Genomic DNA, 13,891 nt, shown 5'->3' on the forward strand with positions numbered 1-13,891 from the left:
CTAATTTTGTAATCTAACATTGCAGACTGTTGACTTATTGACTACAACATTAGCATTTTCCAGATTGGCAGACAAATTGCTTTGTAGGAGTGTCTATGTGTATTTATACATCATCCAAAGGTTAAACCACAGAATATATTTTAATTGCCTAGAGATAACTTGGTAAATTATATCACTAGTACCAAAACTTCTAAACCTAAAAGATAAAAATTAGGTACTGAAACCCACATTACTTGCCAAGTAAATAAACCACTTAGCAATACGGATTACTGACAGCCTTCTACTGATGTTCATCAAATAGCATCCCAAAGACATGGCTGTCATTTCAAAGGAATTTTTAAGACAGAGGCAATTCTTTTTTTCTTAGCCTTCCTAAGCATGGAGTTTATATTGATCTTGCTATTTCAGCAAGGACCACACTTATGTAAAACCCAAGACATAAAACAAAGTTAGGCATTCATATGTAAACAATCTTTTTTTCACTTCCTATTGTCTTAGAAACTGAAGATGTAAAAAACAAACCCCTGAACAAGTTAAAACATGTAATGTGCTGTAAGAGCAGCAAGTATGCTCACTGAGAGTGTTCTGTCAGAGGAAATATAACCTTGGAGCTATTTGAGGCATCTAAGAGTGAGTCTAATCGTTACTTACATTTCTTACTTCCCACTTCAGCAATACTTGTCTCTCTACAATACAGACCCCTAAATAAATTACTGAGGAATAACAAGTATCCCACAAACCAGCTGATTTACAGTAACCACCCATGTTTGTGCTCTTATAATTGGTAAACATGGGTTAATTCAAAGTAGTTTGCTTTCAGTGAAAGACATATGTTACCCTGCAGTAGCCTGGTCACCTCATGTGCTTCTGCCTTTACAAGTGATCCGTGAGAAGTCAACTCAAGTATAATACATTGAGCCTGAGATGGGGGGACACATGCATTCCTTTCCTGGGCATTTTGAGTCGGGGAAATGATGTGTCTAGATGAAGAAAAGGATCTTTACAACGGGAGATGCAGAGAGGGTGTCTGAACCCTTTCAGTCAGACGGAGAACCAAAGGCAGGCATCTCGCTTGCCAGAAAAAGGCCCCAGAGAGGCGTTTATCAATTAAAGGTGGGAAACTTCACTGTGGTGTCCTTCTGGTCTTGCTGGTTGATTTTTAAAGAAATGTCTGTCGGCCTGTGTTTTAAAAGAAGGTTTACATATACCTACCTTCAAATGAGAATTTCAGGCTGTTAAAGTAAGAAGATGGAGGTATCCTCTTTCAATCTTTGCTCCAGAGAAAGATGGGCGTTACAACACTCCTTGTTCCACAGTTTCTGTGGATGGGGTTTTGGCAGCTTCCACACTGAGCCCAGATGGTATTTAAGATCTTGTTCTGAGACATCCCTGGAGGGTAAGCAATAACTCTGTGGGAATTCCTGGGTTATAAAGCTGCATTACAGGTATCTGAGGTCCACCAGAGTCCTTTCTAGGTCCAACACCTCTTTGAGTCCATTTTACAACATGAGTTGTGAACAAGAATGGTTACTGTCCTTGTTCTTTTTGATTAACAGGGTTTTTTTAAAAAAATACTTTGATGGTCAGGAGTGATTTCAGTGAGTTTTGGAGAAACCATGGAAAATCAAAATATTTGTGCCACATATAGTGTCTAAAATCAGTGAAAAGTCTCTGTGGGCAGTAGCTGATGATTAAGGTACATATAGAAGCCTCAGTATAATGAAATCACTCTCTCCCCTTTTTGTTAAATTATAATTGGTGTCCTTGTTAGTAATCACACAATGGGATTAAAGACTGCCTTACCCTTGGAGACTGACTATGCCTTTCATTGTAGAGATAGTCCCTCCAGGTCAGAGGCAAGGCAGATAATGGTGTCTACTGAACTGTCCTTACTTGTTAAGAAATGAGTCAATTCATCACTTTTCATAGGTGAAAATTTATCTAAACCATTATTAGCTTACTTCCCAACCAGTTAACTATTTAAAGGAGTATCTTGAGCTACGGCGCTGTGCTGCTTCTGTTTTAGCCCTTAAACAAAATTCAGCCTTTCTTTGCTCTCTGTGTTTCTCTCGTGTTTTTGGATAAAAACTGTAGGTATGGTTTATATTTATGTTCATTAAATACTGTGATATATTCTCAGTAGTGCCACCTTTTGCTTGTAATGTAATCCCTGTTGTCTTCCCACCTATCTTATCTTTTCTGTTTTATTACCTCTTATATGTACTACTACATAAAAAGGGAGCGAATTTGGAAAATATAGGCCATTCAGAAGAAATTCTGTGTGTATCATATCAGAGAATTTGAAAGATTGTGGAAATATTTACAATTCCCAAAGAGTCAATCTATACACCAAGATTGAATTTAGGGATGGACACAAGCCCTGCTTACTGTAGCTGTTATGGAAAGACTGGTTTTGCAATATTTTCTGTCCTCGGAATAGTAAAACTAGTTGTGATGAATTTAGCAAAGTCTGTACGCTGCAGTGCCCCAGACAGTTTCTTATTTTCATTGACATTATTTTTTTTATCAGTTTGGACTGTACAGTATCTTCAGTTGGGGTATGTTCAAAATATTGGATTGCTGTTTTTTTGCATACAAACCTTATAAAGGAAAAGAAATACCAGACTGTGTGTACAAGCATCAAAATTTGATTATACGCAGGATCTAATCTTAATATCACACCATCCTCACTGAAAAGTGCTGCAAGAATATTCCAATTCATATTCTGAATGGTGTGTTTCTCTGCAGACATTCTGCAGAATTCTTATTCTTACTAGGAGAATATCAGTATACTGAACTGAATAAAAATGTATACATTAAATTGCTTATTCAAATGTCCAGCTTTGATGTTTGTAGAGAATTTAAGCAGGAGGCAATATAACCTGAGCTTTGTTTTATTGATACGAGAGGCTAATGTGAGTTACAAAACAGGAAAGAATGAGAAGTTGTATAATATGCTGGCAATGTGAAAAAAATGCAGATTTCAGTTATTAGCTTTCACAGCTGTATTTGCATAGAAATATACTAACGGCTGGATGACATTTCATGCATGAACTTGATAGAGCATCCTTAAACATATTCGTGTTAGAAGAGCACTTAAAGGGAACCTCGAACTCAAAAATTCCCGTCTTTGTTTAAAAAAACCCAAAACTATAGTTTCCCGAGGGTATTCTAGTACAAGATATTTCTTTATGAAACAAAGCTTTCTTTGTTATGAGGAATACTCTGACAGCCTATAAAGGGACCTCCTTTCTGATCATACTTTAAAAAAGATCCCGATTCCCCTGAATGTTAAATATTATTGCACAACAGATGTTGCTCAGGCTTTTGTGGAAAATACTGGCAAAGCTTGAAGCCCCTCGAGGTTTCAAACACCTCTTGGGTTATCAGTTTCCTATGCCATTTTCTATTTTGAGGGAACACCTTCCTTGTAAGTGGGGCAAAGATGAATGCTGATTTTCTGTGCTGTAAGAGATGAAAGGAGTTACTCTTCCTTAAAGAAATGGAAGAATTCCTGGTGGGGTCTATTGCGGTTATCCCATGGTATGAATTTTTGGGAGTTGGGTGACAGCAACCCCTTCCAGTTAACATTTGGTTGCTGTGTGTTGTTGTTTTTTTAAATTTACCTACCAGCACAGACCAGATGCAACTTCATTTGTAAGTCATAAATGACAAAAGTGTCTGGTTTTAGTAAAAGTGGAGAGGTTCACAGAGTATAGTGGAGGTTTTTATATCTGTGAGCACTTGCACTTTTAGTTTCCAGCAGTTTTAGCATTCAGTTTGCCAACTGTGAAGAATTATGTTCTTTTAATTTAAATGTGATTATTAACAAGACACAGCTCAGGAAGGCACTTTTCTGAAATACTCTGAGGATTATTCCTGCTCTGTTATCTCCCACTCACCCTTCACAACAGGATTTTAAGTGCCCACATTAGTTGATGTTCTTCAGAAGAGCTGCTGGTCCATCTCTGATTGTGACTTTCATTAGAAGTAGAAAACTCTACCTTCTAAAGTGGTGAGACGCGAGCACTAATTCCTGGGAATATTTTCTAAAAACTCACTTTATACTGAAATACGGCCAGCCCCGAAAGGCATTAGGAGTATGACAAGAGCATGAATTAAAACGCACTGAGGTGTGAAAACATCTCTTTAAGCAGTTTTGACTCTGCCCTCACACAGTCCTATTCCTGATGATGATGATTGTCAAGAACCTTCCAAAACAGCAAGAACCATCTCTAGAGCATGTCTATTCTCCCGCTAAAATCAGGCTTCTGAAGGAAAGTGGACGTGTGAGCCTGTGGAGGTAGCAATCTGGAAAAAAGTGCAGTCAGTATAGTAGTTGACCTCTTTTTCTTCTGTGCATATCCCATACTACTTGTGTGAACCTCTCATGCAGAATAGGTGTATGCAGAAAAGAGCTGCAGGATTGTTTTTCCTGTCAGTATGAGATATAAATACCAGTTCAAGACAGAACAGTGATGTACAGATGTGAGAATAGAAAACCAAAATATAAATACTATGAAAAAGGGTCATTAATACTGCCTTGCTCAGAAGCTCTGTCTAAAGCATAACATAATCATGGGCATTGTCTAGTAATGATATTTTTACACTGAAGCCCAAAGGTTATGAAAAGACTTCAGTCTTTGCCAAATGAAAGTCACTTTGTCATCTAAGGTACAGAAGGAATCAAATTCTTGCAGTGGTGCAAAATCCATGTATGTACAGCAGCTTTTAGAGTCAAATTAGTAAAATGCCTGTCAAAAGCCAGGGAGAAGTCTGGTTTAAAAAAGGAAAGGGAAAATCTAAAAGAAAGTTTCCTAATAGAGTGGAAAACATATAGGCTGAAGCCATCAGTGGATGGTAGTAGCAATAAAGATTATTTGGGCTGCAACACCAGCATTGTCTTAAAGTAGTTCTTGAAGACCGTGGCAGTGGTACCAGAAGGTCATGTTCTAAAGGTAAAGTCCACGCACAAGTCAGCTCAGAGAAAATGTCTTTCCTACTTTCCTCTCAGTCAAGAAGTTTATAGCATGGAAAACAGCATACTGAGCACAGAAGATGGTATTTAGTAAGATGTTGAATGGTATACAGCAGGGCGGGAGCTGAAAGTCACAATGATTTGAGAGTCATTTGCAGCTCCCAAACAACCCAGCTTCTGGCTCCCGCTGAGCAAAGGACTGGGTGAGAGCAGGGAGAATGACTGCTCACGCCGAGGCAAGATAGCACCAACTGGCAGCATCTCCTGATTCCTGTTGACTTTCTCTGGGCACGTTTAACCTGTAATTTGGAAAAGGAAAATACAGTCTGGCACACATTCTTGAAGGGTTGCCAGTCCCAGATCTATCCATTGCATAGCCTGCCAGAATGGGAAAGATAAGCATCTTACCGACCAGTATCCACAGCAACAGACACTGGAATTTTATCTTTTCAATACATATAAAAACCCAAAGAAAATAATTACTTTTTCATTTTTCAGCAGTTAATGACTGTCTGGCTTTTTCTTTGGCCCTTGGTTTCTCCAGCCAGCCATTAACACGGAGGAAAGTGCCTTCTCCAGTGGTCACTTTGGCTTAATCATTACCTTTTCATGCTACAGAATATACCAGCTGGGAAATAAGTGTCTCCTATGTGAATGGATCCATAAAGTGTTCCTTAGGTTTCATTTCTTTGAAAGAATATTCTGCTAGGACATGAGAGTTTAATGTAAAAGATGATTGAGTATTATCCTCAGCCCCAAGGAAGGTTAGATCACTCTAAGGAATTGGGATTAAATAGCTTTGCAGTGATGCCCTTCCCCTTCTGAGGATGGTTTAATGCCATAGATTTCAAAAGATTAAATCTTAAGAATGTATCTATGTAATCTAGGTTCCCATACTATTCTCTTGGTATTGGAGTGTTTCAGAAATTATATGTGGACACAAATATTTTCTCATCCATCTTCTAGGATCATACAGGAACCGGACCTCTTTTTTGTTTGTTTGAATTTTATATGTAATCATTATGATGCTGAAAGCAGAATGTGGCAACAGTGTCTTCAGAGTTAAAAAGTATTTAAAAATCCAAAGGGGAACAACCCTCTGGAATGTCTGTTCTGCTCTGTTTAGCTAGCAAATTCCCCCCTTGCAACCACCCTCTCTCTCTCAAAACATCTAGAAGCTGTATATGACTTTGTTCAGAGAAAGATTCATTTATACCTGGATATTACTTTATCTTGCACTTCACCATAAGACAAAAAATGAGATACTATGGAATGGAAGTATCTTCTGACCACCATATTGATCATATTCTTGGTAAAAATTAACCAGATTGTGAGTAGATTGTGTGCCTGTACATACATAAACCTTTGAACAGTCTTCAGTTCTTGTGCATTGTTATTTGAGTTATTCTTTAAGCTTTATGACTTTAAATGACATCGTTAAAATACAGTGTTACCTAAAAAAAAAAAAAGTTAATACAGCTTTTCTTCAGGGTATATTTGAAACAGCTTTAAACCAACTGTGTAATAAATGCACTACTTGGGAGATAAATTCACAAGAAAACAATAGTTTTCTTAGCTGTGTATTGAATGCATAGGGATTCCTAGCACTAGTCCAGTGTACTGTTATTGCTGAGTAGTCAGGTAGTAGTGAAGCACCTCCACTTGAATGGTAAAAGAAAATGGGAATTTCTTCATCAGTAGATTTAAAATTGATATGGTGTGCCTTGAGGATTTGGTATTAAGCATGGAAGTAATGTGACTGACGAGCTTAATTTTAATGTTTTGCTGTGAAAGAGATTTAGCACCTGCGTAACTATTATTGGTACTATTAGCTTTTCAATTTGTATCTTTAAAGTGGAAACAGAGTGCACATCAAAACAGCAGGCATCAGCTTTTGCTTTAATGCTTTTATTTTTACTTTTCAAGAAAAATAACAGCAGCAAAATATAGGTGGTGTTCCAAGAAACAGCCACTCAGGAGTCCCACAAGGGTTGGCTGGGACTGTGCTTTGTGGTTTCCTGACTCTTAGAGTGACACTATTACTTTTTAGGCTGAGGCTTCATTTGTAGTTTGAAAGTATGACAATCTACTTCTCAGCAGGGTTGTGTTGCTTCTAGAAGGCTGGACTTGCTAGAGGGTTTAAATCTGGTGAGGATCCAGTAATTCCCTTAACAATGAGTTTTAAAACCCACACCTTTAAAATAGCTCTACGTCTTTAAACCTCAAGCTAACCTCAGTGTTAAAACAGCTGGCCAACTATTAGTAGAAATGGGAAAGTTCCAAAAGTAAGGAGTGGCAATACTTGTCTTTCATTCTGTGCTTAAATGGATCTTTTTCTCAGTTTCACAGCTAACTGACTTTAAAGCCAGAAATTAACACTATTCCTTGTAAGCAGAAGAGAAATGTATGGGATCATTATTAATTTCTCAGCATTATAATGCCTTCTGGCTCAGCGTGTGTAATAGGGACCAAGTGTAAACACGCATTTATCATCCCAACCCTTAATCTGTTTCCAAAAATGTCCTTCAGTGGAGAGCTGTGAAACAGCCTTTCTGAAGGATTTTAGACATTTTCTTTGCTGCTGATACAAAGATCTTTGCTGTAATTGGACCTTCAAATGTAAAATGTTGCAAATACCATTTTGAGTGTTCCTTTAAAACCAAAATAAACCAAAAAAAAACCCCCAAACCACCAACCCAAACAAACAAAAAAACCCACTACAACCTTGTTTCCTTCACATGAATTCTTTCAGTTTTCTTTCATTGGGATAAATAACTCAGGCCTCCTTGCTACCTGAAGACATCTTTCCTTTTCCGAGTCAACCTAATTTTTGAGTCCTTAGCTTCTCTTAATTTCCTCTGTTATTTTCAGTTTCTCCATTTTCCTGTGTTCCTTTCCCTCGACAGCAGTCTTAGATGTTGCTAATAGAATTCAGCTGCGGAGGAAATACAATCCTGGTAAGTCAGTGTACTGAATCCCTCACTAGCTACTAAACTTGGTGAGACAAAATTGCCCTTCACATAATTTTAAGTGTCCACGGAGTAATTCCAGCTATCAGTCTGTCCTATTGTCTTTCTGCAGCTCCCTCCATTGTAACACAAGGTAGAGGAGACAGGAGCACTACAGCTGTTATTGTTTGATCAGCAACACAATCTTTGCTGGAATTTTATTTCCCTTGCAGCCTAGCTACTAGAATACATTTGTCATCCATACTTTGTAGCAGACTTATATTTGCCTGTAATTACATACCAGCCTGGCAATACTTTATTGTTAACATAAAGTACTGCCATTTAAATTCCCAATCTTAAACTGAAGTATTTGCAAAACTCTGTAATTGCTAAAATAATAAAGCTGCCATTACTGTACAGGAAGTTTACAGCTTGTTACTGAAATACTTACATCAGCTTAACTATACCTGTATGTATTCATGTTTTCATGTGTTGCTTAAGGGACAGACAGACTTCTGCTGGGCATAACTGTAAGTTTCTGATACTTTCGCAGAATGGCTGAGGTTGGAAGGGACCTCAGGAGGTCATCTTGTCTAGCTTCCTGCTCAGGCAGGGCCATTGGGAGCAGGCTGCCCAGGACCATGCCCAGGTAGATGGCTTTTGAGTTATCTCCAAGGATGGAAACTCCACAGGCTCTCAGGGTAACCTATGCCAGTGCTTAGTCAAAACTTTACTTCAGGTTTTCCAGCTTGTGGTCTGTTCCCATGTACGAAGTCTATAAAAGATAACTATGAAAAACAAGTTCAGGGTGGTTAAACTCAATGTAATGGGTACAGACAGTACTGCAAATGCCAGAAAAGAGAATGTATTTTGGCTTCATGTTGTGTTGGCTGTTTGCAAACAGAAAACCAGTGATGCGCCTCTCTTACTCTTTATTGCTCATTCTGTGATTTATTTCTTGCTTTTAAATAATTTTCCACGTATTATTATTATGTTCCTAAGACTGACTGGTTAAGACCAGCATGAGAAGCGTGGGTAAGAGTTTGCTGTGAACCACCAGCAATGTTGCCACATTATTCTTTTTTATCCAGGAAGTTAAAAATGTCCATACCTAGTATGTAAGTCCCACCAAAATATGGGGGATTTGGCACAGTTGCAACCCCTTGTTCTTACACACCTGCACAGAATTTCTCAACAATCTGTGCTGTTCTGGGGGAGGGCGGGAAGCCTACTGTTCCTCCAGGGATCAGCACTGGACACTGCCATTTGGTGCAGGTGGTTCTGCGTCACCCTGAAGACCTCCAGGTAAACCCCAACGCTCAGATTCCGTTGATGGCTGGCAGGTGGCCGTGTGGCCGTGTTGTGCTGTTGGGCCACGAAGGATCTGTTCTGCTCTCCTCACACAACCACAGCCACTTGGGGGTCCCTTCTCCCTGTGCCTGCCAGCACTGCCCCGGCCTCCACGCAGAGCTCCCTGCACGTCGCCTCCACAGAACCGGGCCAGGGCCTGTTTCTCTGGAGCAGGAATAAGGAGTTTTCAGCTTGGGAAGAGTGCTTCCCGGGGCCTTCCCCGGGGGCGCCGCCCGCAGGGCAGGCGCCTGCGCCAGGGCCCTGCTAGCCCGCCGGTCGGCGAGGCGAGGCCGAGGCCCGGGAGCCGTCCCTCGCCACCCGCCCGACCCCGCAGCCTGCGCGGGGAGGTGCGAGGCCGGGGCGCGGGGGCAGGCCCGGGCCTGCCGGGCAGCCGGCCGAGGCGAACCCGCGCCCCGCGGAAGGGCCGGGACACGCCCGGGCCGCCGGAAGGGGTGTTCCCGCATGGGCCCGGGCGGGTCGAGGCGGGGGAGCCGGGCGGGGGCTGCTCCTCCCGCGGCCCGCCGCCGCCACCCGGCCCCCGGCCCCCGCCCGCCCCTCGCCGCTCGGCAGCCCGACTCGCGGCGCTCCGCGTTGGATTGCTCGTGCCTGCCCGGAGCTGGCGGCCGCCCGGCTGGCGGCGCGGCCAGGCGAGCTCAGCCGAGCGCAGAGGCGGATTTTGAGGAACAATAACAGAGCGGGGAGCGCGGGACCGGCGCGGCCGCCCCGCCCGCCCGCCGCACCATGTACGCCTTTGTGCGGTTCCTGGAGGACAACGTCTGCTACGCGCTGCCCGTCTCCTGCGTGCAGGACTTCAGCCCCACGTCCCAGCTCGACTTCGACAACCAGAAGGTCTACACGGTGTACCGCAACCCCGAGGAGGCGGAGGAGGACGACGAGAGCCCCGGCGAGTGGGGCGACCGCCTGCTGCTCCACAAGGCCCAGATCCTGGCGCTGGCAGGTGAGGCCGGGCCGGGCCGGGCCGCGGGGAAGGGGCGGGGGGCCGGGCCGGGGGAAGCCCCAATTGACGCCCCCACCCCGCTGAGGGGGGGGACTGAGGGGGAGGGGAGGGGGCGGCATCGCGCCGACACATGCTCGGAGCCCGGGCGGCACATGGCGGGCGGGGGCCGCGGTGAGGCGGGAGGACGGAGATCGCGGGGGGATGGGGGTGTGTGCGCCCCCCGCCCCACTGGGGGGCTGGGCGGCCCCGGGCCCGGGCAGGGCTCGCTGGGGGCGGTGTGGGGGGTCCAGCCGCGCCGGCCCGCCCCCGCTCCTGCCTGCCCCCCGGGCGGGGTCGCCCCCCACCCCAGCGCTGCCCCAGGCCCCGGCTGCCCCCGGTGGGGCCGGCCTTACACAGCGGCGGGGGCGAAATCACCAACTTCAAAAGAAAAAAAAAAAAGTTAAGGTTTCATACACAGAGTATTTATAGCGCATGGAGTCATTTATATACCTTTGCAGGCCGGCAGCATGTTGCCAAATTAGAGAGGTACTGGTTTATATCCACTCTGTTGGTTTAAGTGACTTCACAAATTGGAAGGCAGTACTGGAACCAGACCTTTAGATAGCACGCTTGTTAAGCTTGGTTTTGCTACGTTTGGTTTGTTTCATGTTTAACTTACGAATATCCTTTTAGCTAAGGGGACCAATTAAGGCGTATATTAAGAAATAAACTCGTATTTGGGCTGTTTGAATGAGCTCAGCCCTTGTAAGAGAGTGTTTCTGCAATGTGTGTCCCCGACTCACGACGCTTTGGCGGCATGTTTCCTTGCAGCCGCAGCAAGCGTGCTGCCATGGGCACAGTTGACATAGAGGGGGAAGTTTGTTGTTTGCACCAAGTTGCTGGCTGGTGTGGACTGGCCCAGTAGGCTTTTGAAAGATGACGGTGACCATATGAAATGTCAGTCTGGGTGGCAAAGAGGACATGGCATTCTGATCCTGACTTTTCCAGTTGAGGAGAGACCCTGGTTATGTCCGTTTCCCCAAATACGGAGTGGGCTTAAAAATACCCACTGTCCAGTGTTGAGTTCTGAGAAAGCAACTCTGTGTTTTCATCTCTAAACAGTAACTTGGTGTGTCACATGAAACTAGTATTTTTCTTAATTTTATTCTTTAAACCATTTCAGCCTGGTGGTGGTGGTCCCTTTGGTCCCTGACTCACAGTGACTTTTACCATTGTCTTGTTAACAGTAACTGCCACAAAGGGATGCCTGGAAAGAACAAGAAACAGGCAACCATGTTTCCCTGTAAAGCTTTTCCAATTTCTGAATATTTACAACTCCAGGAGTTCAGGAGAGCTAATAAGATAGCCTACCAGAGTGGATTCTCCTGCGAAGTTTTTGTTGTCCTGTGCCAGCCTGTGTTTTGTCTGTCCTTTCTGTAGCAGAGGAGAGTTGGTATACGAAGTATTTCTGGGAAGTTGCGTGATACATCCATGGAAGACAGTGGTGTCAGTGTTCAGGATTTGCTTGGCCTCTTCTCAGAGGCATCCCAAGTAGACTTCACCTTTCTCTTTCTCACTGGGTAACTCCAGCAGCAGTGCCCTCTCTGTTCCTCCTGTTCATCTTGACATAACTAAAGTGTTTCAGACAAATACTTAGTCATAGGCATTTTGCCCACACGTCGAGCCTATCAGGTTGCCTCAGTTTTCCATCAGAAAGCACACCTACCTTGTCAATTCCCTTGTGTCAGGCAGCATCTGTACATACTTAAGAGAAGTGCTCTTCTGTACAGTTTCCCTTTGTTTCATCTCTTGAACCAGAAGAAACTAGTATATGCTGTTTCCTCCAGAGAACAAGAGTTGTTACCTGTATTAGTGATTTGCACTAATTGCTCCCCAGAGATTTTAATTTCTACAGGAAATTCTCCTGCTGAGCCAGGAACTCAAAGAAACATACAACTATCTTTATTACATCTGTCACATCTCAATATATCCGATTATATCTAATATACATGCTTGGAAAACTTTTCAGCTGAACACCAAAGATTTCTTACTTCTGTGCTTCTTTCCACCCTGCACCATGTAAAAACACCATAACTGCATTAAACATATGTTGTATACAAAGGTTTACTTACTTTCAAAGTTGTCACTTTCTCTGCAGAATTTTAATATTGGTTTTGTTTTTATTATGGTTAAAGACCTTGGGTGGGCAAGTTGATCTTACATGAAGGCATCTTAGCACAATTTTTGGTTTATAGTGACCAGCTCTGTTTTTACAAATTATGACAACTTTTATGGCTAACATCACGAGTCTGATGTTATGCAAAATGCTTCTTTAGTTTAAAAATTTTGGAAGTCTGCAGTAACTTTTCAAATACTAGTATAGAACTTTTCATTCTAAAGGATTCCAGCCTACTTTAGTAGTAAGGTAAATAATGTGTATACAGTTGCTTTTATATGTAAAATATACATAGTTGAGTTTGAATTTTTTGGAAGGAAGCCTTTGCCTGCACGAATCAGTATGTCAGTGACTTCAAGTATTTACAGTTTGGACCAAGGATTCCCCATTAGGAGCAGGCTTCAGGATCAAAGTCATGGTACAGAAATCAAGTTAAACAACAAAAAAGGACAAGGGGGAAAAATGTCACCTATTTTTGAGCCTGCACAGTATTATTTCACAGTTTGAATGACACACGGTTTTCTTACGCTGATTTACAAGGCTTCTCAAGTAAGCAGCGTTGCACCTATTTACATGTATTTTCATGATCAAACACTGTCCATACAGTGGGAGGTAATCATAGTCTGAGAAACAGATCCACTTGGTTTTCCTTTCCAGTCACCCAAAAAAAAAGGAGCAGAGGAAGACCCATATTAGAGTAATAATTTTTTCTTTTGAAAAGCATTTTCCTTTCCTATTGTGTTTTAAGAAATTTAGATGCTTTTCAAACTTTTACCTTTGTAAACTAGTTCATGCAGAGATAAGTACATGTTCATGGCCATAGTTCAAAGTTTTAATGGCACATTGGTTGTGTAAAGAGTTCATGGAACAACTGGCCTCCTTTGAGAAAGTCTAGAAGCAATTACTTGATCCTTTGTGCTGAGGTTGGATGGCTGGAGGAATGTTACTGTTGCTGCAGCGGAGTGGGCACTGATGTAAAGGTGTCACAAATTCTGAAAGAAAAAAACCAAAAAAAAAGGGAAGTGTGGTAGGCATGCTCAAGCCTCAAGCAATTGTGATAGACTTGGTATGTTGAGAAGATAAATACCGTCTTCTTTTGAACACTGCAGTAAGAAGTGCTATGTAGTAGTGTTACAGCAGGCTGTGTGCATATGGTTGGGAACTGCTGATAGCGGTGGTATGTATTGGTCTGGGAACCTTTGACTTTTTGAAGTTCTTCAAAGACTACTGCTCAAACCAGAAAGGTTAACCCCTAAGACAGTTCTAGACCTTTGAGCCATAGAAGGCATGTTAAAATGAACGTTTTGTGCCTTAACAAGTTCAACATTTGTTTAACAGGTAACTGATGTTATGTAGTAATAAAGGAATAATTGTATTTACCTCTTGAAAGGATAATATAGCTCAGCAGACTAGAGTTTCACTATACAGCTGTTTTTTGAGGTGGCATGGTAACTGGTCTGTCTTGTTGAGAATACAAAAATAGTAGAGAGCTTTTCAGGAAG

At 42.6% G+C, this 13,891-nt stretch overlaps 1 protein-coding gene across 9 annotated transcripts in view; it reads left to right on the plus strand.

Moving 5' to 3' along the window:
• LOC130156627 (BEN domain-containing protein 5) overlaps positions 1 to 13,891 on the plus strand; it is a 965,146-nt gene that overhangs the window by 569,137 nt on the left and 382,118 nt on the right. The window contains exon 1 of one of the 9 annotated variants that reach the window (XM_056355201.1): positions 443 to 10,234. The exons of 7 other annotated variants lie outside the window; for them this stretch is intronic. In XM_056355201.1, coding sequence (XP_056211176.1) covers positions 10,018 to 10,234 — 217 coding nt within the window. In that variant the 5' untranslated portion in view covers positions 443 to 10,017. Of the gene's footprint in view, positions 1 to 442; positions 10,235 to 13,891 lie in introns of those variants that run through there. One more of the 9 variants, XM_056355203.1, reaches the window with a different exon arrangement.

The sequence above is a fragment of the Falco biarmicus genome, chromosome 11 (genome assembly GCF_023638135.1).
Source record: "Falco biarmicus isolate bFalBia1 chromosome 11, bFalBia1.pri, whole genome shotgun sequence".
NCBI lineage: Eukaryota > Metazoa > Chordata > Aves > Falconiformes > Falconidae > Falco > Falco biarmicus.